The sequence below is a fragment of the Sinohyriopsis cumingii genome, chromosome 14, assembly GCF_028554795.1.
Source record: "Sinohyriopsis cumingii isolate HCF-2022 chromosome 14, ASM2855479v2, whole genome shotgun sequence".
In the NCBI taxonomy this organism is placed as follows: Eukaryota; Metazoa; Mollusca; class Bivalvia; order Unionida; family Unionidae; genus Sinohyriopsis; species Sinohyriopsis cumingii.
In genome coordinates this window covers 99,237,845-99,263,219 of record NC_142974.1, presented here as the reverse complement: position 1 = coordinate 99,263,219, position 25,375 = coordinate 99,237,845, and the positions used below count along the sequence as shown (strand labels likewise).

Below are 25,375 nucleotides of genomic sequence, written 5' to 3'. Positions count from 1 at the left end.
GTTTGTACAGGGTCTTTGGATCAATCGTTGAAAGGTAAGTTTGTGACCCATTATTTAGTCGATTATGCAGATTGTCCATGTGCTAGTCAAGACAATGATCATCATGGTCATCATACTTGTTATTATTATTATTATCATCATCGTCATCATAAACATCTCTTCCATATATGTATGTATAGGTAGAAAATGCTGTAATTTGAACATGTAGCAGTATTTTCATTATTAATACCCAGATCAGCCTCTGGTATACAGACTGATAGTTTATTTTTGTTTTGGTTCACTGATGTTTAAACCGATTAAATAAGACTGTGTAAACTGAAGATAGGTGAGCGTAAATTGGCGCAGCTTTTTCCATTCTTACATTTCATAAAAATGAAATAAAATAAACTTGTCAGTCCTTATAATTAACTTTTAAATCTAAATATGATAAAATAATGAAACTTCGTTTCAGAAGTGTGTAAAATGAAACATTCTAACTTTGCCTTGCTATGCATGATTTCTGGCATGCAAAGTAGCCAAAAGTGTCTGTATTTTGAATAAAGCTAATTAGAAGATGGCAAAGAGTTGCCCGAAGTAATGCCACATACTGAACAATGATCAGTAAATGATTATATAAACAACCTCCGTTAGATTATATTGTCTAAGTAAAAAAGTGAAATCCCTGATGGCAATATACACACATAATTAAACTACATCAATAATTGCAATTGATTTAATTACTTTATTCGTTTTCTTTAAAACCTTTTTTATAAAGGGAACTTGCTATTTCTCTGAAGCATCTTTAATTAAAAGTCTACTGTTAACACATTCGTTCTTGATACGTGACTCCTAACATAAATCAATTATTGTAGACAGTTATCGTGTGATTAAACAGGACTATCGGATTTTAGGGAGATGCAGTTCTTATTGAAGGAGATAACAGCGATTTATGCAAATAAAGAATATTAATTATATCCACCGTGGAGAGCAAAAGTGGCCAATCATATTTTTCCAAGCATACATAATTGATAAGTTGGTTACTTATTCCTTATTCCTTATTCCCGATTTAATAAAGAATAAGAAACCAGTTACCGATTGAATAAGAAATAAGAAACCAGTTACCGATTGAATAAGGAATAAGTAACCAGTTACTTATTCCCGATTCTACTATTTATACATTCATTTGGTGACTGATTCCTTATTCACATCCAGGTGGGTTTTCATTCTTTATTCACTGTTCCATACGTAATTTGTTATAACTTACTTATTGAAGATGAAAAGCCTTCAGGGCATGCATTGGTGTTATTCTAAGCCAGTTAGAGAAATAAGAGTGATCTTTGGTACCAGCTATATAAAGCTAGAGACAAATCACGGACTACGTGGAGGAATGGGTTAGGATATTGGTGGGTATATATAATTAGTCATTTGAAATAGGATTAATTAGATGTGTGAGATGTAGGGTCGTGTCATGTTGTGCATGACGCGAAATATTAGTATTTGTGTTCTAAAAGCTTACTAATGACTCAAGTAAACGTGCAACTACAAAAAAAAAAAACAAAAAAAAAAACATACAATTGTGAAATTGGAGATTTCTCTTATGTGGTCACAATGTGCCTAGAGAAGAATTATTTCAAGTATCTATGGTTTAGGAAGCCTCCAGTTGACATCTACTGTTGTCTTGAAGTCATTGGAACTGGGTTAACAAGCATACGGGTAGGTGTATGAAACACGCTCAGCGTGAATCAAATCTAATAATACTTAGTGCGAATTAAACCCATACCTAAACGATTTTTGTAGCATCTTCTGATGGACAGTTTCTATTCAAGAATCTGTTCCAACATAAGCCAAAGTCGTTCAAAGAATATGTTTAATCGATTTCCAGAAAGTGGGTCTCCATAAGGGGGGGGGGGGGGTACAGCATATGCGGCAAGAAGATGATATATTATACAGGTGGGCCAATACGTCTCCTCTTCAGAGAGTTTTGACATGGACTTTTCACGGTCATTTTATCTCTAGGGAATAGTGTCGAGCCACGAAAGAAGCCCTGATGAATTTCATGTAGGGGAATTAGTGAAAAAAGGGGCAACCCACGGACACCGGGTATGAAAAAGATGCACAATTTGGATCGATTGAATAGATTGTTATTATTGAAGCCCTAGCTAGAATATATCGATTTAAACTCCTCTCGGAGAATATCTAGTTAGGGATCTCTTGCAACTGTATGAAAAGTTTAAAGAAAATTCGTCGACCCGATTTATTGGAATCCGGAGATTAATATTTGATAGTTGTAACAAAGTCCATTAGCGGATTACCTATTCAGTCCATATGTGGTTCCTACAGTTCACCACTAAAACGATCTTGGCATTTATTATTAGTGTACGATATCTTCTAAACAGATATGCATTTGACTTCCAAAATCATTGTTGACGGTGTTTGTTTAATGCAAACAGAAAACGTAAGAGGGTCTTTACCGATGCCAGCAGTATTTAAAACCGTTATAATTTATGAACAGATTGCAGCCAAACTTTGCGATGCTTGAACCCTTATTCGGTGAATTTTGATTTCAACCCCTGTTTGACAGTCGGTAAAGAGTAACCAATTCCAACAGTAGGAAACCTTAGAAGAAAATTAGTCGAGATGATTTCAACGAATTCTCGGTTAAATAAAAGAGGTCGAGCACAATACATGCGATCAGAATATTATACCTTACGTATATAGCTGGACCTCTACGTCTCCTCTTTAGAGAGTTCTGACAATGGACCATCTTTGATATTTGATCTCTGTGCGACAGAGTCCACCCACGAAGGAAGTCCTGACGAATATCGTCGATAGGACGCAACGATGGGTACCGGGTATGAAAAACACTAAAATGTTCATAGATTGTATCAAACTTTTGCACTAATTGAAACTCTGCTAAGAGGATTTTGATTACAACGACTCTTGGATAATATGTAAATAACAGAAAGAAAAAGTGGAAGAAAATACGTCGAGCCAATTTCAATAGGTTCACTGCTAGATAAAGTTAGTCGAGCACAACCCATGACGTAAGACTTTATATTACGTTTACATTTGAGCTAATACGTTCCTTCTCTATACAGTTTCAACACAGACCCATCTTTGATATTGTAATAAATTTGGAGTATTAGCCATTTGCATATAGCTCTCCATTTTAAGGATTTCATAGATTTAAGTGATCACTTGGTTGATTTTGGGAAGTCGGTGTCCTGGGTCCAACTAATTAGCCAACTGCTAGGGGAAAACATCACAGATTGAAGTGTTGTTGAGATTCCAGGATGGCATGATTTAATTTTATAGTGAGTTCAGGTCAGAGTCCCATAAGTGTCCCTGAAAATGAGTAGCCCCTATTAAAAGCTAACTGTATGTAACGATTATGTGAGTGCATGTGCAGTATTCGTGATGGGTGACTGGTCAATTGTACAATAAAGTAATTCAGAAGGAACGGTTCCGTTGGCTGGAGACGTCTTCTGTTGTTGTTATAGTAGAAGACATGGTGCAAAGTTATAGGCGAAAAGAGGCTTGAAAGGATGATTTGATTGGCCTGAGGTAGCGCAGGTAAAATAGTTCCCTGTATAGGGTGTTTGAGTTGTATATTTTCTAGGCGTGAAATACGACCGATGCGTTACGGAAATGGAATAAGGTGAAACAGTGCGAAGCTGTGGCGTAAAAAGCAAAATAAGGGGCGCCTTCGGGGCTACCGGGTATGATAAACACGCAAAAGTTAATAAACTGTATCAAGCGTTTGTACTTATGGGTACCTTACTTAGGGGATTTTGATTTCGATGCCTCTTATACTGTTTCGAAATAAAGCCCCTTTCTAACAGCATAAAAAAGTTAAAGAAAATTCGTCGAGCTGATTTCGAGAAACTCGCGACTAAATAAAGGAAATCGAGCAGAACACATGCCGTAAGATTATTTACATTGGGGCCATGTACGTCTACATCAGTGACTTTTGGTCTGCTGGCGGTCACGATGAACACAGTCAGGTCATTCATACCTATGGCGTCGTAAATCTTTGGGCAATGCAGTAGCTCAACATTTCTCACGTACTGGTAGAGGTTTGCCAGAGCGCTTAGGAGGGTGTCGCTGGTATCTCTGCGAGCGTCTGAAGCTGTCCACCGGAATGTCCTACATGCCGTATTCCGACCTGGTTCAATTAACATCTAAGAAGAAACAACGCCCTCTACATCAGCGAACCAGGCTTCCGGTCGTTGTCGAGCGCAGTTAGAATAGCAATCAGCCTTTCAGACATTTTCTGAACAGAGAGTATTATATATCTCCGCGGAGGCACGCGACTGTCCCCTCGAGCCAAAACCATCCAATGGGTCACGCAGGTTTGCGAGTTGCCGAGGTTGACAATTCCAACCTTTGTACACCTTACCATGGCAGACGCGCCAGCTGGTTGCGCATGCAGACACCAGAGAAGTGTTTTCGGGATGGGCGAGCCTGTACCTGTTAAAGATGGAGCTGATGAACTTTAGGGCCAGCCCAGCTAAGGCACCTAGTGACGGCCTTGAAGGTATCTAATTGCGATAAGGTCACCCTGGCAGTAATATCCATGGACGTGAGACGAGCAGATAGGGGAATCGAAAATATACCGACTTCTTTGCGATCGAAGACGACACAGAACAATGCTTTGTTGGCCACCCGCATGCGCATATCCTGGGTGGCCCTCAGCATTATTGGACGCTAGAGCTAGACTGCAACCTGTCAACCCGGCCAATATTCCAGGCTGCGAGTTTCTCCAATTGTTAGAGGATGAGGCCTTCGAAGTGTCTTATTGTAGGTCATCACATGCATGCATGTGCCATGGGTGGACATCAAATCATTTTTCGGCGGGAGCTTGGAAAATCGTCTTTAGTTCTCTACCGCAAGAGAAGGACTGAAGATGTAATCTCTTTATATTCTTTGTTCTACATAACACATATTGAGCTCCATATCTCTTGAAATCGGCCCCACACATTTTCAAGAAATCTATCAAGTGATGGAACGGATCCATCGACTGAAATTCTCCAAGAGGCTCTGAAATCAAACTTCTCGAAGTACAGTATATGTGGGTACAAAATATTGACGTACTCGATAGCCATTGAACATGTTTTCTGTATCCGATTCCCAGAAATCGTCGCCTCCCCCATGTCACTGATTTCTCTCACTTCGTAAAGATTTATTTCGTGGTTTCAACATATTCGTAGACATAAAATCTATAGAATGGCCAATGGGAAACTCTTTATAGGGGTATTTTGTGGTCCATGTGCATATATATATATATATATATATATATATATATATATATATATATATATATATACGATGTAAACCGACACCTGCTTCGCAAAGTTTTACTAAAATCTGCTAAAGGTCTGTAACGCTTCAATAATATGGGTATCCGTAATGACCTTCCTATTAATCACATTGTTCTCGATTAATGCTGTCAATACATCTTGTAGGAGTCAAACGTATCCATATGTACAATCTTTCAAAAGAAAGAGCGATCACGATGTCATTTAGGCGAGAACCGTAGGATCCAGATAAGGACAGAAGTGGCAATTTCCTAGTGGTCATCGTTATAATGACCGTATATTGATCTCCTGATTTATCGAAATTGGCTCGTAAATTCTCCTTAAACGTTTTCTACTGTGAAAACGGGCCCCTACCTAGATACGATCCAAGAGGCGCCGAAATCAAAATCCCCTTAGGGGTACAATTAGTTGAAAGTATTATGATAATCTATGCTCACGGTGGATTTTACGTATCTCGTGCCGAAAAAGCACCACTTATTTCGCATGAATCTTCTCGAAGAAATTCGTTAGGACATCCTTCGTGGGTAGAATTTATTATTATTATTATTATTATTTTATATTTATATATATATATATATATATATATATATATATATATATATATATATATATATATATATGTTGAATCTCTCGCAAGACTGGTGCTCCAGAGTGCGACAGATTTCTACACCAGCGTTATGCCATCTTTTTCCTGGTTCTTGTCGCTGCATCTTGAGGTGCCACCTGGGTGTCCTGTTTTCGGCGACTCCGTCGTCAACTGAGTCGCTGATCGTCGACTGGACCGTCGTCTGGTCGCTGACTGGGTTGCTGGATTGATTGCAGAGCGTCGATTGAGTCTACGACTAAGTCGTGGAGTCGTCGACTTGGTCGCTGAGTCACTGGCTGCGTGGCTGACAGGGTCGCTATGTCGCCGACTTGGTCGACGAGTCGCCGATTGTGTCTCCTAGTGAGATGCAGAATCGTTGACTGTGTTGCTGACTGTGTCGCATGCTCATCGACTGGGTTGCAGAATCGTCGACTGTGTCGCTGAGTGAATCGCAGAGTCGCCGACTGGGTCATCTGTGAGTCGAAGAGTCGTCGACTGGGTGTCCTGTTCTCGCCGATTGGGTCTCCGAGTGAATCGCAGAATTGTCGACTGTGTTGCTCACTGTGTCGCAGAGTCGCCGACTGTGTTGCAGATTTGGTCACAGAGTCGCCGACTGGTTCCTAGAGTGGACGATTGTGTCGTTGGCTTGGTAGCAGAATCGCCGACTGGGTTCCAGAATGAGTCGCAGAGTAGTCGACTGTGTCGCTGACTTGGTCGCAGAGTTGCTGACTGTGTAACTGACTGTGTCAACGGCAAGATCGTGGTCGAGCGTCGTTACTCGACCAGGATCGACACACAGAGAGATGAACAGTGCGAAATGATCCTGGTGAACGAAAGTCCTTGTCCGAATACTTTATAAATTCACAAACCTAGCCTTTTCCTGTCCGGCGAACTACTACCACATGTGCTTGCACCGGTGGGTGGTTATACTGATTCACGTGCAAAGGGACGTCTTTACACAATACCCCTTCAGAACACACCACCATGACAGCAACAATTGGCACTTGTGTATATATAAATAAGACGCTAGACGGCACTACAAAGCCCGCTATACTTTAAAATTAAACATAAACGTTACCGAAAATAAAATTAGCTTACATGAAACAAAAACTACTTCGTGGATCTTCTCGATCAACTCGATATAAAATGTCAAAGAAGACTAAATGTCAATATTCTTTAGGAGGGTAAGTAATAATCCAACGTTACATGTAAGATATGATATCATTACGGCATGTGTGATACACAACTTCATTATCTAGCCGATAAAATCCCGAAATCGTCTCTACGAATTTTCTTTACAATTTTCCTCCTGTTGGAAACGATACCGGATTAGATATCGCTGAAGAAGCGTTGAAATCAGAATCCTTTTAAAAGAGGTTCAAATAGTAAAAATATTGAACCAATCGGTCCACATTGTGCATGTGTTTACATGCCCAGTAACCATATGAACCCCCTAATTTCACTGATTCTTGTCTACGAAATTTGTCAGAACTTCTTCCTTGGGTCGCCTCTATCCAACAAATAAAAACTTAAGGAAGGGTCCATTTTAAAATTCTTCAAAGAGGGAACGTAATGTTCCAAATGTATACGTAAGATATAATCTTACGGCATGCAGCGTACCTAAACCCGTTATATAGCCAAACGATTTTCAAACGGAATTGGCTTGACTAATTTTCTTTATTATTTTCCTACTGTTGGAACACACACAGATCTAGACACCTCCAACGAAGCTTTGAAAACAAACATATCAAAGTAGTTGTCAAATTAATAAAGATTAATCCAATCGATTCACAGTATGCGTGTGTTTCATACCCAGTATCCATAGGGTACCCCTTAGTTCCCTGATTTTTGTCAACGAAGGAACAATTTCAAATCTCTTTCGAAAGGGTATGTAATGTCTCAACTGTACAGATAGGTTTTCATTACGGCATGCAGTGTACCCGAAACCTTTTATATATTTCTCGAAATTTTCTTTACAATTTTCCTACTGTTGGAACATATACAAATCTAGATATTGACGACGATGCGTTGGAATCGAAATCCTCTAAATATGTGTCATATTAGTAAAAATATTGATCCAATCTATCCTAATTGTGCGTGTTTTTCATACCCGGTATCCATAGGGTGCCCCTTCGCCGGTCGATTCTATCCCTTAAGATACATTTTCAAAGAAAGGTACAAGCCACAACTATTGTAAGACGGGATGTAATAGCCATGAGTGTACGCAAGATATAATCTCCGTACAACCAGTGTTGTACTCAAACCCCTCAATATAGCAGCGAGTTTCTCCTAATCGGCTCGACGAATGTTCTTCACACTTCCCTGCTGATGAAACAGATCCCTAGCTAGATACTTTCAAGGAGGCGTTTAAGTCAAAACCCGATAATTCTGTGTTGAATTCGTACAAATTATAATTTATTATTGCTCAAGTCCATCTATATTGTGCGTGTATTTCATACCCGCTACCCTTAAGATGCCCCTTATTTGGATAATTCCTCTCCTTGACATTCGTCAGGACTTGCATCCTAGGTCAAATAGAGATGAAATGTCAGTGAAGGGTCGTTGTCGAAGCTCTTTAAGGAAGGTAGGTAATGTCCCAACATCATAGTCAATACATAATCTTCTTAGGCATGTGTTCGACCCGAAACCCATTATCTAGCCGCGAATTTCTCGCAATCGGCTAGACGAATATGTTTTGAAAATTTTCCTATTGCTAGGACGGGCCCTCATTAGATACTGTCAAAGAAACGCCGAAATTAGTCTTTTGATCAGGAATACAATTAGTACAAATGACTGATCTAATAATATTTTCGTATTGTTCATACCTTTACAATATGTTCTGGTTGCATTATGTAGCTGCGATTTTCTAGAAATATGTAGCAAAACGTTTCTTCTAATGTTTCCTACTGTTAGAAGAGATCACTACTTTTGTAAGTTGAAATCAAAATCCGCTAAGTAGGAGTATAATTAGCACAACCTATTGATACAATCTATTAATATTCGCTTGTTTTTCATACCCTGTACCCATAGCGGGCCCCTTATTTCGCTGATTACTGTAGACAAAGTTCGACTGGTCATCCTTCCTGGGTGGAATCTATATACTAGAGATACAATACCAAAGAACGCTCTATGTCAAAACTCTAGAATGGGTTGTGGACGCATTGGAAAAAAAAACGGTAAACGTAAGGTATAATCTTCTTACGACATGTATTAAACTAGACCTCCTACACCTAGCCGTTGATATCTCGAAATCCGCTCGAGGAATCTTTATGAATGTTTTTGTATTGCTAGGACGGGTACCTATTTATATACGGTCGAAGAGACGCTGAAATCAAAATACTCTTAGTATGAGTACAAATTAGTATCAATTATTGAAACGATATATTAAGACTTTTTCTTGTTGTTCATACTCGACACTCATTAGGCGCCCCTTAAATCGCTGTTTCCTTGGCGACGAAATCCGTCAGGACTTCCTTCTTTGGTGGACATTTTCCTCGAGAGACAAAATATCACTCGAACTCCTGTGTCTAGCCACGAAATCTCAAAATCGGCTCAAAGACTTTTCTTCATACATTTCATAATGTTATACCGGGTCCCGATTTAGATACTGTACAAGACGGGTACCTATTTATACACTGTCGAAGAGACGTTGAAATCAAAATCCTCTAAATCTGAGTAAAATTTTTAGACTATTGATACAATCAGTTAAATATTTTACGTTTCTTCATACCGGTTCGTATAGCATACTCCCCCTTATATCACCGACTCCTTTCGACGAAATTCATCAGGACTTCCTTCGTAGATGTAATCTATCCCCTAGAAGTAGAATATCATAGAAGGGTTCATGTCAACACTCTAAAGAGACGACGTAATGGCCCAACTATGTTCATAAGATATAATGTTCTTACGGTACGTGTTGTTCCCGACCTCCTTCAACTAGCCCCAAATTTCCCAAAATGGGCTCGACGAATTTTCTTCAAATTTTTGGTACTGTAAGAAGGGGGCCCCTAACTAGATAATGTCAAAGAGTCGTTGAAATTAAAATCCTCTAAGTAGAAATTCAATTAGTGCAAACTATTGATACCATATATTAAGATTTTAGTTTTTTTATACCGAGTACCGACAGGACGCCCCTTATTTCCATGTTTCCTCACGACGAAATTCGTCAGGGCTTCCAACGTGGATGGACTCTATCACCTAGAGATAACATATAGAAGAAAGGCCACATGTCAAAGCTCTTCAGAGGGGAAGCAATAGCCCTACTCAGTACGTCATATATCATCTTCTTTGGTATGTATTGAACTCGACCTCCTTCGTCTAGTCGCGAATTTCTCGAAAATGGCTCGACGAAATGTCTCCTAATTTTGAATACTTTTAGAACGGATCACTAATTAGACGCTATCCAGGAGCAGTTGAAATCAATATCCTCTAAGTTGGAGTACAATCAGTAAAATTTAAAGATATCATCTATTAAAATTTGCGCATTTTTCATACCCGGTACTTAACGTTCGCCCCTTATTTCGTTCCTATCTCTTGACGAATTCGGCAGGACTCCCTTCTTGGATGGATTCTATCCCCATGAGATCAAATATGAAAAAGGTCGATGTCAAAACTCTTAAGAGGGTACGTAATAACACAACAATATATGCATGTTCTCATCTTCTGACTCGACTACTTCTTTGTTTCATTTCGAAGAAATTCATCATGATTTCCTTTTTGGGTGGTATCTATCCTCGAGATTTAAAATATCAAAGAAGTGTTATGTCAAAACTCAAAGAAAAGGTGACGTAGTGTCCTAAAATGTAACGTAAAATATAATCTTACGGTATGTGTTGTAATCAATCTCCATTATCTAGTCGCGAATGTCTAAATTTAGCTCGACCAAGTTTTCTGTATTCTCCTGCTATTGGAACGGGTCCCTAGCTAGATAATGTCCAAGAGGCGTTTAAATCGAATTCCTCTACTATATTATTGATACAGTTTACGGATATGTTAGTGTTTTTCACACACGGTACCAGTCGGATACCTTTTATTTCGTACCTATCACACACCGAAATTCATCAGGACTTTATCTGTGGATGCACTCTATCCCCTAGAGATAAAATACTTAAGAAGAGTCCATATCAAAACTCAAAAGAGGAGACGTAATGGCCCAAATGTACAACGGTATATGTTGTACTCGAGCTCCTTTCTCTAACAGCGAATTTCTCGACATCGGCTCTGCTGTTAGAATGGAGACCTATTTATATAATCTATGAGGGGCGTTGAAATCAGAATCCTCTAAGTAAGGGGTCAATTAGTTCAAACTATTGATGCAATCTATTAACAGTTGCGTGCTTTTCATACCTGGTCCTCATCTGGCGTCCCTTATTTCCCTGTTTCCTTTCGAGAAAATTAGTCATGACTTCTTTCGTGGATGGACTCAATCTCCTTATATATAAAATGTCAAAGAAGGGTCTATGTCAAACTGTATAAGGAAGGCACTCAATGGCCCAGATATATACGTAAAATGCCATTTTTAAACGGAATGAGTTGTACCGGACCTTCTTTAAGTGGTCGCGACTTTCTCGAAATCGACTCGACGTATTTTTTTTAAAAACAATTTTAACTTTAGCACGGGTGCTTAACCAGGTACTGTCCAACAGACGTTGAAATGAAAATCCTCTAATCAGATGTTCAATTAGTACAAACTATTGATTCAGTCTATTAATCTTTGCTTGTTTTTCATACCCGGCACCCATCGGACGACCCTTATATTGCGGTTTGCTATCGACGAAATTCGCCAGAACTTCCTTCGGGAGTTGACTCTTACCCCCAAAGGTAAAATATCAAAGAATGTTCCATGTCAAAACTGTATAAAGATATAATGTTCTTACGGCATGTGTCTTACTCGACCTCCATCTCGCCATAGATTTCTCGAAATCGCCTCGACGCATTTAATTTTATATATATATTTCTACTGTTAGAACGTGTGCCTAGTTAGATAATATGCAAGAGACGTTGAAACCATAATCCTCTTAGCAGGTTTTTAATTAGTACAAACCATCGTTTCAGTCGATTAACATTTGCGTGTTGTTGTTTTTATTGATTTTTTCGTAGGTGGGTGGGAGAATACCAGGTACCCATAGGGCGTCCCTTACTTCGCTGTTTCCTCTCAATTCGTCAGGTCATTTTTCGTTGATGGACCTCTATCCCCTAGAGGTAAAATGTCAAAGAAGGGTCTATGTTATAATCCTACGGCATGCGTCGTACGAGACACCCGTCATCTAGTTGATTTCCCGAAATCGGCTCAACGAAATTCCTCAGGACTTCTTTCGTGACTACACTATCCTCTAGAGAAAACATGTCAAGAAGGGTCCTTGTCAAATCCCTTTAAAGGTGATACATAACGACCAAACTGTATAAATAAGATATAATCTTCTTGCAGCATGTGCTTTACCCGCCCTCCACCCCACCCCCCCTTTATGTAATACCAACTTCTGGAAATCGGTTACAAATATGTTAAGTACCCCAGTTCCAAAGATTTCAAGACAATATTCAAAGTCAACCGAAGGGTTCTTAAACTTGTGAGTACTCCACATAATTTTCTTCTAAGGACATGACGACCACACAAGAGAAATCTCCAATTTTTACTTGTATGTTTTTTTGTGTGGTTTCCCTTTTACTTGTGTCATTAGTAAGCTTTTCGAACCAGAATACTAATACTTAACGCCATGCATCACAAGACAGGACCGAAATGCCTAACACAACTAATTAATCCTATATCAAATCACGTAACACGTATTCCTATTAATATCCTAAACCATTCCTACATATAGTCCGTGATCTGTCTATATTCGGCTTTATATAGCACTCTTATTTCTCCAATCAGGATAGAATTACACAAATGTATGCCCTAAAAAGCTTTCGTCTTCATTAACTAAGTGGTAACCAATTACATACTGAATTGGGAATAATGAATAAATGCAAAACTCAGTGTGAATAAGGAATAAGTATTCAAATAAATGTGAAATTGAACCAGTCACTTATTTCTTGCTGAATCGAGAATAAGGAATAAGGAAAAAGTAACCAACTTGATTTCGCTATATGCATTTCCTTGCTAAAGATTTGGGAAGATATGCGTGGTATTTAAGAATATCCATAGTAGTAGGACATGTTTTTTTTGTTCGTCTTTTAATTACCTTTTGAGTCCTATGACACTTGTTCTTGCCCTTAACTCCATGACATAGTATGCACCCACCCGATCCACACATGATTCATCAATTATAATTTTGTCCGCGGGGGTGTAAACACACACGTGACGTGAATGTGTGAGCCACGCATGGGGGTGTGTAGAGTCTCGTACGGTTTTCCGTTAACCCTAATGGTTTCTAAAACAACACGGCAAACCCGGCAGTTTAATATCATTTTACATTTACAAAATGCTCCGTATTTGATTTTTCTCCACAGCTATGCTTTCACAGTCTCTATAGTACGTTTGTTTTACTAATAAAGGTAGGGAAATAAATTAGAGTTGAGAATATTGTATTCAGGATATTTTAGCAGCTGTTTCTTGACAATGGTTAATTGGTGCCTAGCCATTGACTCTAAAGGCGTACTGAAGGAATTTATTCGTCTGTAATAGGAAAAAACGTACCAAATGATTGGAATGTCAAATATGTGACAGATAAACTTATATCACTGTATTGTTTGAATGCATCATACCTGTTCGTTAAAGAAACACAAACGATTTTATTCGTATTCTCCGAAACAAATTCAGCATGAACTTATAAGAAATTGAATGTGGATGTGACCTAAATTAGTACGAACCAAACTAGGGCAGATTTTTGACACACATAAAACATACATTATTATATACTCTATTTTTTCTTCCTTAACTTTACATTGTCAGAATCATTCTTTATTTTTCGATATTGCACGACAAGTGTGACTGAAAATATTATGGTGAATTAGGAACTGATTTGATTGTAACAAACAATGTACTTTCATAGCAGACCCCTTAGATTTCGATGTATTATATTTGTTTCTGAATAAACTAAAGTTCGTCCGTTTGAAAGTAGATATTATAACGTCAACGATGTGTACGAGTTCACTGAGTCACAAATGAAACTTTTAAGCAAGCAAACGTATTAACGTGATCTTCGTCATCAACAAACGTGTGGCACACAGTAATTGAAAATACCTTTCCGATCATTTAAACAATTATTTAGGTGAAATACTCGTAACGTTTCGCACATAGAATGGATCAAACTATGACTAGGGCTCTCTGTGGTCTATAAAAATAGCACAGAAAAGCATATTAAGGCCAAGGGCTATCACACATCTATCAGAGACTACCATTTTACTGGAGAGTCAAAACACTAAATTTGAGAAAAATACAACTGAAGGTTTCCATAGGAAATTAAGGGCCTCAGAACCAACAAAACAAGACGTCAAAAGTATTATTTCCGTTGGTTAAATGGACTGTCAGAGAACAGCAGCTTTCCAAGTTGTCCCGTTTAATTATTCTGCTACAGTGTTATGCTAGCAATAGAAGACATACAGGTCATAGCTGGGGCTCTCCAAAAGCGAGCATACATGTGACAGGGCATAAACACATGTCTTCTTAATCTGGTAATAAGAACGGTAATACATATACGTAGGTTAATATATCTTGAATTTACTCAAAATGTAAACACATGTCTTCTTAATCTGATAATAAGAACGGTAATACATATACGTAGATTAATATATCTTGAATTTACTCAAAATGTACTGTCTTAGTTCTGCAAATCCGAATGACATGATCCATGTCATGGAAAACCTGATACATATCGAAATTGTACTATAATTTCTACCACAGTTCCAAATGAAATCACATTCTCTTTACTGCAATGAGCTGAACCAATAAATCGAGTCCATCGTAAGCAGCAAAGCAGAATTGAGTTGAATCAAAAGCAAAGAAAACCCATCCGTTCCAGACCGACTGGAATTTGTTTCAATGCGCATTCATTCCAACAATGACTAAAAATTTCAATTTTAAGTAGACCCAAACGAGAATGTTTTAAAACTATAACAAGCGCAACACGAAGTTCAAAGGTCGCTGGTCGGTGCTATGTGCGCATAATATTGTACTGTATTGGCGAATCTAAGGTTGTGCATTTATTTTGAAATAAAGCATAAATTCAGTTAGTTTTTTTCTTGTAGTGTATTACTTTACTATTATACATTAGGTAGTCAAAAGAAATGAGCATAAAATAAAAGGGTCACTGCATTTATATGGGAAAATACGAACACTTTTTTCAGACTAACACTGCACACCAAAGTCGTGCAGCATTATTCCGAAGAAAAAGAACTCATTCGCATTTTCCCATATGAATGCAATAACCTATGATTACTGTAATCATTGTACTAATCGGTTATATTTATTTACAAAAAGCAATACTGTAATCATTATACTAATCAGTTATATTTATTAAAAACATGGAATACTGTAATCATTATACTCGGTTATATTTATTGAAAACATGCAATACTGTAGTCATTAAACTAATCAGTTATATTTATTGAAAACATGCAATACTGTAATCATTATACTAATCAGTTATATTTATTGAAAACATGCAATACTGTAATCATTATACTAATCAGTTATATTTATTGAAAACATGCAATACTGTAATCAGTTTGCTTTTCTTAGAAAGTACTTTACGTTATTTAATGCTTAATGATTTTCCGGAAATTAATTTAGTTTACGTGATCAATGACCACCGAAGATCTTTAACAACAATAATAATTTTGGACCTTTTTCAAAAGATTATTTATTTTAACAATCTTTATAAAAGCAAGCGATGTTTGATCCTAGTTTACAATTTGTTGTTTTGTTTCCTAATAAACATGCATTGCATTAAGGGAAATATCTGACAATGATATAGTTGTATCAAATTAAAAGAACGCTTACCTTGGATTGTTATGTGTACTGTTCACAAATTTCAATCACGTCTGTACTGTAGTAAATATTAACGTCATTTAATTCTGATTATGACTTTAGCTGTGCTACTATCGATCACTGTATCAATATTTTACTATACTTCTATATTTATGATTTTCTAAGGCGACTAAATCCCGTTCACAGGTGCACTATGGGAAGCGTTGAAATTGTAGGACTGATATGTTCCGGGATCTCACTAAGTTTCATTTTGCTGTCCTCCGCTTTACCATACTGGGAGCGAATAACACTAGAGGATAGAGTGGTCACAATCGGATTGTGGATGACTTGTACAAAATGGGATATCGCCAAGGAAGCATTGTGTTCAGATCTTACAGATGTACCAGGTCTCTCTCTCTCTCTCTCTCTCTCTCTCTCTCTCTCTCTCTCGTATTGCATAAAAAACATAATAATGGTTTTCATTAGTTTGCCAGATATTTTAGTCAAAACAACAACAACAAACACAATCAACAACAGCAGTTACTACATGATCAAGAATATCATGCCAAGCGGCAACATCCACAATATCATATCTAATCAAATAGATGATATTGACCTTGACATCTTCAGCAATAAAGCGGTCATTAGGGAAAACGTAATAGAGTGTTCGTGTGTTAATGAACCTTTTAGCTGTCAGCGACTGCCTTTGTTAGGTCTTTGGAAATAATTGAAAGATTGACTGTCAATGCCAGACACACGAGGAAGTATTTAGATAGTGGATCTCATGCGGGTGACAAAAAAGATGTTCTATAGGCAGCCGTATAGTTTTTGGATAGATTTTGATATTTAGATTTTGATTATTATTTCAAAGCTAAAGTCAGGCTAGTCGATTAGGCACCTGGAAGGAAAACACAGACTCTATGAAGTTAAAGCTTTCTTTTAAGTTCACTTCGCGTCCTGCAACAAATGTCTTCGTTTGAGTTTCCATTTAAATGTAGGAATATCTATTTCTTGATGAGACAGTGTTGCTACTTGTAGAATATAATTTGGGGATGGAATAGAGTATGTTTTAATACAAGGCAGTTCTGCTTCAAGTAGGTAGGTTTATTTTATTATTTTTCTGGACAAGATACGGCGTCAGTTAAGAAGCATTTACAGAAAGAAATGAAGTGATTTAATTCTAAATACCATCACAGATAAGTGAAATGACCAAAGTAATTTTCGCATTTGGGATTCAAGAATTTTTACCTTCTGAGTTTTACTGATACAAGAATAAAATTTCTGACAGCCCCTCACCCCCATCCCAAGTTCACCGACATACACTCACAAACAAACAAATAAAGAAACACACACACACACATTCTTCTCTATATTTCTTGCTAAGCAGAAGGTTGGGAAATGGTTGTGTCCCCGTGAATGTTGAATCATTGGGTTGTAACAACGGCGGTTAATAGACAAACCAACAAAAATTACTCAGACATATTCGTGCTTAGCGATTGTTGCACGTGTTACACTTATGGTTATTTGACAATAATATTCGTATATGAAGGCAAATCCCTTTTGCGTTTCCGGTAAACGGCAATTTCCGTTATAAAAGATGTGATTTAAATCTTTCAGTCCTCATAGATTATTGAATTGACCAAAGCAATCTTCCCCTTAAGGATTGACGACTTTATACCTTCCTAATTTTTATTAATACAAGAATAACCTTCTGACAATTCCGACCCCAACCTCACTCTCTGCAACAACCACACGCAAAGACACATACATTCACACACACTAACACTGTCATACACTTTTCGTCTATACTCCTCACTAAGCAGAAGGGTGGGAAACGGTCACATCCCCGTGAATGTTGAATGGTGGGGTTGTAATAGAGGCTTCAATTGACAAAGACGCACGAATAGTTCAGATAGCTAAGTGCTCAGTGGTTGTCGCACATTTTATATTCATGGATATTTGACAACAATATGAGTATATTGAGGTAGATGCCTCTTTTGTTTTTGGTAAATAGTTTGGGAATAATCTTGTGCAGTATTAACTTACATTGGTTATTAGTCTTTTCTCTGCTGCATTGTGCAGTATTTGTGTCAAAATTGATTTGTGTACTTTAAGAGAAGCTGCGACAAACAACGCCATATATTTTTAAATAGCAGATTGGAATAATTTGCATGGAATTAATTTCGTGTAAGATTATGCCTTTGGAGGTTTCGTCGCGTCTGCGTTTTTTTCGACCTGCTAGTGACCTGTTTGTTGAGAAGTATTTCCAACACTGTGCTTTGGAAACTGGTAAGAGTATATACTCTGTAAAGGTCTATTATGATTTTCATCGTGCATAGATAGAAGAATCAACTTGTAGAAATCAGTTTTATTTGAGGAATCGTTGAAAGACTGACCATAGCACGCAAAAATCAACCAGCAGCGTTGATAGATGGACCATATGAACTTTATATTTAAAACTGTTTTATTTGTTCTACGTGGAGACGTTTTACTGCAACTCATTTATTATGTGTCGTCATCTATTTATATTATTGTGGACGGTGCTCTCAGGCCCAAGGTGTCCTGGTTCAGCAGTTCCATGACGGAATGTTTCGGCTTGGATAACATGAAAACGTGCGAGGCTCTCATTTGAAAAAAAATATAAATCGTTCGGCTACATTACCAGAGTCTTGCTTCTCCATTTTTCAGATAGGTACCCCCCTGCATCTCTCTGACGCTCTAGACTTACATCTCATTCAGTGGGATATATCATATTTTCAGCTTCCGCTCGCCGTCTTGGCGCCAGCTATGACATTCTCCAGGTATTTTGTCTCGCTTCTGTCGTGACTGTGTCGTGTCGTAAGTCACGGACTATTTCGTCCACTGGATCTTGGTCGAAGTCATCGTTCTTTCAAGATCAACAAAGGGACGAAGAGGGATCAACAGAGACGAATTAATAAGGAAGATAGTTCTTGCGTAACAATTTGTATTCTTGCAAAATACTGGTTGATAAAATCTCCGTGCCTCTTTGTCTTGAAGCTTCCTTGTTACTTTAACGGGTCCTGAAGTTCCCTTGTTATTGGTCGACGAAAGACGAGATCTTTAACCCTTCAAGTTCCTTAATTCTGTCTATTCGGCGATCTATTGCCAAATATAATTTCCTGGCGTTGTGGCTTATATTTGCTCTAGATCTCGCTTGTTCCATGCCACATCACTTCACAACACACAACACCACCATTGCAATAACTGTTGGTCCGTATATATACCTAAGGCACTAGATGACACTACATTCAAAATCAAACCTTTCAGCTTAGCAAAACGATTGCTGTACATGTGTTTTTTTTATTATAATAACTTAAGTGGTTCATCCAATAGTTGTGTACCGTTTCTATTCACGCTCATTGACCGGTAAGATTATATGGTACCCGAGCTCTCTACGAAATATACCGGAAGATATCAATTATATTTATCTACATTCAAAAATAGAAAACTGCCGATATCAAATATTTAAATTAATGCCAAAATATAGCCGTGTACCATCTGTAAATAATTTCTTTTTAAGCTAATCAAAATGCTTAGAGACACAAAAATGAGAAAGTGAAGAATCTACATTAAGCGACTGATTATTACGGGTACATTAGTGTAATTGCAATTCCTAAATTATCTAGCCTTTATTATATCAATAATGGTATATCCTTCCGTTTGCATGTGTGAAGCATATCTTGTGACGTGGTTAATGCGAAGTATAAGCGTCACAAAGCACATCAAATGTAACTCTTTAGTTCATACGTTCTCTATATGCGAATACAACGATAATATAAAATTATGACTAACTCAGGGCATAATGAATGTAATTGTGTAACTTCAGAGGAGTTCTCATGATATAGGTTTAGTTTTGTATAATATATGTATTAATACCAATAAATTGGTGATGTTATATTTTCAGAATATATCCTTTCCGTTCGCGCTTTTGTTCTGATGGGTCTGTTTCTTGTGGCCAGTGCAACTGTACTCGGATTAATCCGCACGCTTGTGGTAAAAGAGAATAAGAAAATTTCTCTTATTGCAGGTGCCATCTCTGTTGCAGCAGGTATATAAAACTACTTTACATAGTAATATGTATTCTATCAAGCGTTAGAATCTGCGGCATGATGCTCCATTTCTAGACATCACTATAAACTGCTACACTGTGCAGACATGAAAATGATTTGACCATAGCATTGTTAAAGCTACTCTAAAAATCCAAATCACACACACACGCACACACACACACACACACAAATAAACAAACACACACACACACACACAACACACAGAAACAGAAACACACTAGCATATTTGTATCTAATTACACGCATTGACTACGTTGTAGCAAAATTGAGGTCTGAACATCTAGTCATCAGACCACTAGTCATCAGACACTCCTGTATTTAATATCCTACTGACAAATAGAAGATGGAACTTTAAAGCTGTCGCAACAATTTCACTTATTTCTATTTCATCTCATCTCTTTGTTACACCTTTCCTGCATTTGTTCTTACCACTGGACCTGACATGAAATTTATGAATGTATTACCTTTTTTATTACATAGAATCCAACATTTATGACGTATTATTATTTAGCACAGTGCTTTATATATTACTTAATTTTCTGTGCCAAATTCTTAGTTGGAGTCGATCGTTTACCTCCTCTCCAAGACCATTTATTTTTGACTTTAAAATGGTAATTGGCAATGTTTAGATTGCAATTTGGAACTGTGTGAAGAACTCTGCCTCTCAGAATAAATTGCTTGTCATGCAATATCTTCTTAGTTGTATGTTGGGTGATTCTTTTTTCATACATTTTCTTGCTTGACTTAGTTTTTAATTTTATTTTTTGTTCTAATTTTGGGTTATATTACTTTATTTTATAAATCAATTACATGCAAAATGAATGCGTAAGTGTTTTTCTTGTAAGCAAATTTTGCTAAATTTTATAATAAAGAGATTGTATCTAACTCCTCTATTTGGAGCCCCTGCATGCAGATCGACTTCTAAATTTGGAGCATTAGGAACCATAAACCTTTGCCATTTTCTGATCCCGTTTCCTTTTTCAACAAAATGTTACTTTCCTCCAAACGTTGTTTATATATCTTGTGCTTGTGGCATCCTTCAAACGTGTTGCACCCTTGTAGGGAGACTTATTTCCTGGATTGTAATAAAAGTGTCTCTTATTTAATATAACGTTTGGTTTTCGTCGTTCCTTTTGTCAGTTTTGACCCTTTAGTATGACTGTACTTTATGATCTGAGATTCAAAGTGTGACTCTAGTGTATATTTTTGTACTGTTATAATTATAGTTGCACTGTTTATATCTTTTATTTGTATCCATGTGAGTAAGTATCAGCTGACAGTCTGGCCACGTCTAGTTTTAGTTGCAGACACCTAAATTCATAAATTTCTATATGACAATTGATGCAATGCAAGTTGAACCTCTCAGTTGCCATAAACACTTCTTAATGTATGATTCAACACAAAAAACGAACTCTAGTTCAGGACATTTTAGGGATACAATTATCATAGCATAAATCGATGAAAACATGGGTTGTGTAATTTACAGAAGTGTCTATTATTTTATTTGTAGGTGTTTAGATTACCTAACAAATTAATGTGGAGCACACCTGATGCCTAAGGTTTCCAATACCCAAAACTGTTACAAACTGATGTCCGGTATAGGTATTGGACCACTAATTATGTTACAGTCAGAGAACCAATCTCATGGTGGCAGAATAAAACAAATAGAGTGTTAAATACTTTTTAGATGCACCTAAATGGATTTATTTGTTTTCATTCTACGTTCTATAGACTGTATCTATGTACTATATTTGAGAACAAAATAATTATTTTTATGTGGATATGCTGCATTTAATTTGCTATTGACAAAATAGTATATAAATTCCTAATGCGAATGTATATTATTAGGTGCAGACCAGGCATTGCCAAGCTTTGGAGCACGAGGCTCAAAAACGTATGTGAAATACCAGTATATCAAGACCGATCAAATTTATTCTCTAACTCTAATGCATGAAAACATATATGATTTGTAAGCCAACCCATGGCAGAACATATTTTATTTTTATGGTGTTAACATTGTGTTCTATGGGAAATTAATTAGTGATCAAATCACAGTATAACATGTTACAACTCTAGGTCATAAGTTTAAAAAAATAGAAAGCAGCCAAACCTACAGGTTTTTTAAAATCAACAAATAATTTAATTCTCTAATTTATAAAATTAAATTACAGACACTCCTAAAGGTAATATCACCAGTCCAACAGTATAAAATATTCCGAATGAATTCTTAGTCTTGAATGTGCTTATGTACCAATAGTCTTGCATGTGCCATTGTGTTAACAGTATTGATGCTATAATTCACAATGTCTTTGAATTTGTCCTCACTAATCCCAAATTAGTATTTTAGTCCAAAACGTCAATGAGCACATTTTAATTCCGATGAATAATCTAATCAAATAATTCCTCTCAAATTATATCTGAACACAACTAAACTTGATTCCACTACACTGATGTTAAAATAGAGATGAATAATGTTGTTTACTACAAAACTTTATATACATTTCTAAAAGACAATACGATGACCAGAGTGATACACACTTTGCACTTAGCAGTCAACAACTTTACGTTGCACATACAGTACAACCAGTCATTGCTAATACCACACAGGTTCGCTAATTCACATCTTCCAGAATTTTTCGGATACAATTCCAAGGTAATGAACAATTCCAAAAAATTCACACAGAATTATTGGAATCGATACAGCTACCACCAAAGTGTTACATTCGGGTTCAAAGGACACACAAAACAACAAGTAAGGCTCCTACAACTTTATGTAAAATAAAGCTAAAATATACACAAAAATCAAGAACCAGTCTTGCTTACAGCACCATGCCCAGTTACACAACTGCCTGCTCTCCCACTATGCTCTTGTTCTAATGGGGTTAGAGATAAGGGATGTTACTTAATGTAACAATTGTGCCTTATCCAAAGGCATGAACTGGTCCAGGCTCAGATAGCTATGGGAAAATAAGTAACAGAACAGCGCCTGTTGACAGTCTGTGGTATCAAATATCGAGAATGATGGGATCAATGTTCTGGTCAACTGTCACTACTAACAGCTAGAATCTGATAAGCACTGAGAGTCAAATCGTTCTGATAATACAGAAGTTTCAGGCCCCGAGTCAATAAAACTATTTTCATGTTCAGGTCAGACTCATCAGGCCAAAATCTAATAGAAACATTATCATGCTTTAATCAAACTCAGCATACATTTCTTACACCTCAAAGCTGATGACCAATCACTGAGGAAACATTTCTTACACCTCAAAGCTGATGACCAATCACTGAGGAAACATTTCTTACACCTCAGAGCTGATGACTAATCACTGAGGAACCCATCGTCAGGTATTTGTATTGAGCCTAAGATTGTTTTCAAAACATTTAGTCCAGATACCCGTCAAAAACGATAATGTGATAATATCAAATCAGTCAAATATAACGTATCTATGTGGGTTTCATTTTACTTCGATCTTAGGTTGAAAATATGGTGCATAATTTTGGAGAAAAGTATTAAGAAAGAAAATCCAAATAAGACTGAATCACTTTTTGCTTCTTTTACAGTAGTTTCATGCTAATTGGAGCGATTGTATACGCTGGAATGTCCAGCTATTTGTCCGAAGATACCCCTCATTATCACCTGGGTTTCGCTTTTGCCATAATAGCAGGTGTGGTCGGGGTCGTAGCAGGAATCTTGGCAATCTTGGAAAGTCATATATATAATTCTGTCCAAATGTGGCACTAATAATTGTCATAAAAGGAGTAATTATTGGAATTATACTGACTTGATAATGAAAGAGCAAAACAGAATTTACATGTTTTACGAACAGAGCAGAAATTTCAAGCATTAAAACAGTACGACTTTCAAAAATAACAAGTATTTACTTTTTCGCAGCCAGAGAATGTACACGTATATTATCTCAAGAACTGTATAAGATCGTCGTATTTTGTTTTATTATAAGCATACATTCCTAGCAGCATATATATTATATGCTCTTCCTGTACATTTACTTTATTAGTGAAACTCACAAAATTTGAAATTTTCAGAGGAATCCTTTTGACAAAAGGGTTCAGGACCTGGAGCTTTTAAAAATAAACCATTCTTGAATAACTGTATTCTAGCGAAATTAGATTTTTTCTATGAATCACAATGAAGTATGCTAAGTAAATCCCCAAATGGGTGTAGCGATCTGACGTACTGAGTGCCATGTCTACAACGATGAAGGTGGAAATCCTACCATCAGGTCCGTCTGGATCAGATGGCTGTTCTACAGATTACAACTGGGCAAGAGACTTAACTCCATTTTCTTTTGGTTGTTTTGTTAAACACCAAACCAAACTAGTATTTCTGTTACTCGCAGACGTTGTATTGAGATCAATCAGGGAGGTTGCATGTGATCCAACAGGCAAACACTATATGATGTGCACTATTTTACATCCATCATATGACTTTTCTGTACATGCATTGCGCGATATGACCGCATAATTTGCACATTCGTACGCCGCTGTGCATTTACTGGGTGATGTTAAGCACACAAAGACCCAATCAGTGTGCCACACACATGACGTCATAGTACAGATATCATGATACAAACGTGCGCACAATTATATCGTATCTTATTAAGTATATGATCGATATTATCTGACATAACACAGCGTACAGTGATATAATGTCTTTCTTTGTATATAGCTGCTGATGAGAAACAATTAAAACGATTGCCAATATAACGGTTTGCTGTTGCAAATCCCTATTATGTTTACTTTATATTCCAAAGCAACTCTCCCCCTACGCTTCCCAAGGTACTCACCCCAAGACACATGCTTATACCCAAATTTCCAGGTATATGGTCTTATCTTTAAAATTTAAAGGCATGGAATAGAATCATATCTGATTTATTCGTTCTACGATAATAGAACCAAAACTGGTATCAAAAACGCAAAGTCTATAAGTCATTCTTTTTCAAATCTGGTACCTTCTATTTTTTGGCATCTACAAATGATATTGTTGTTGATACTAGTTAATCTAGCCTGACTGCACTCTCTCTCTCTGTCTCTCTCTCTCTCTCACACACACTCACACACACACGCTCGCGCGCGCGCGCTTCGAGAAATATGCACAAGGTCCAATACATACTCAATGCTGACTCCAAAACTGCATATGATTGGTTAATCAATGATTGTACTGTCTTAAAGCCAAGCAACAAATGAATTCATGTTTTTTAAACGAAAATAATAATCCACTTTTTCCCAAATTGAAGTTCCAAAATGAATCACTTGCATGTGTTGACAATCGAAAAATGTGGACCCTACAGTTAATAGTATTTTGAGTCTATATGTTGTACATAGACTTACAAAGCACATATATTGCTAAAAGGTTTCAGCTCCTAAAGTACAAGGGGAGTACAAAATATTTAGACAGAAGTTTCATAGAATATATTACACCGATATTAGAATATGTAAATGTCGTTAAGGTTGTATGTTCGATTGCAGGCTCAGA

General features: G+C 37.1%; 1 protein-coding gene across 1 annotated transcript; it reads left to right on the top strand.

The window, feature by feature from the left end:
* LOC149784476 (uncharacterized) lies at nucleotides 1–23,980 on the top strand. Its single transcript, XM_089933277.1, has 4 exons — nucleotides 1–34; nucleotides 15,998–16,197; nucleotides 19,716–19,862; nucleotides 23,445–23,980. Exons 2-4 carry the CDS (start codon nucleotides 16,005–16,007, stop codon nucleotides 23,621–23,623), a joined length of 519 nt encoding a protein of 172 aa, XP_089789403.1. The 5' UTR covers nucleotides 1–34; nucleotides 15,998–16,004; the 3' UTR covers nucleotides 23,624–23,980.
* Nucleotides 23,981–25,375: the final 1,395 nt, after the last annotated feature.

Coding starts and splice junctions, on each gene's coding strand:
- LOC149784476 (XM_089933277.1), top strand. CDS start 16,005: ATGGGAAGCGTTGAAATTGTAGGACTGATATGTTCCGGGATCTCACTA. Junction 16,198..19,715: donor AGATCTTACAGATGTACCAG/GTCTCTCTCTCT, acceptor TTATATTTTCAG/AATATATCCTTTCCGTTCGC. Junction 19,863..23,444: donor CATCTCTGTTGCAGCAGGTA/TATAAAACTACT, acceptor TCTTTTACAGTA/GTTTCATGCTAATTGGAGCG.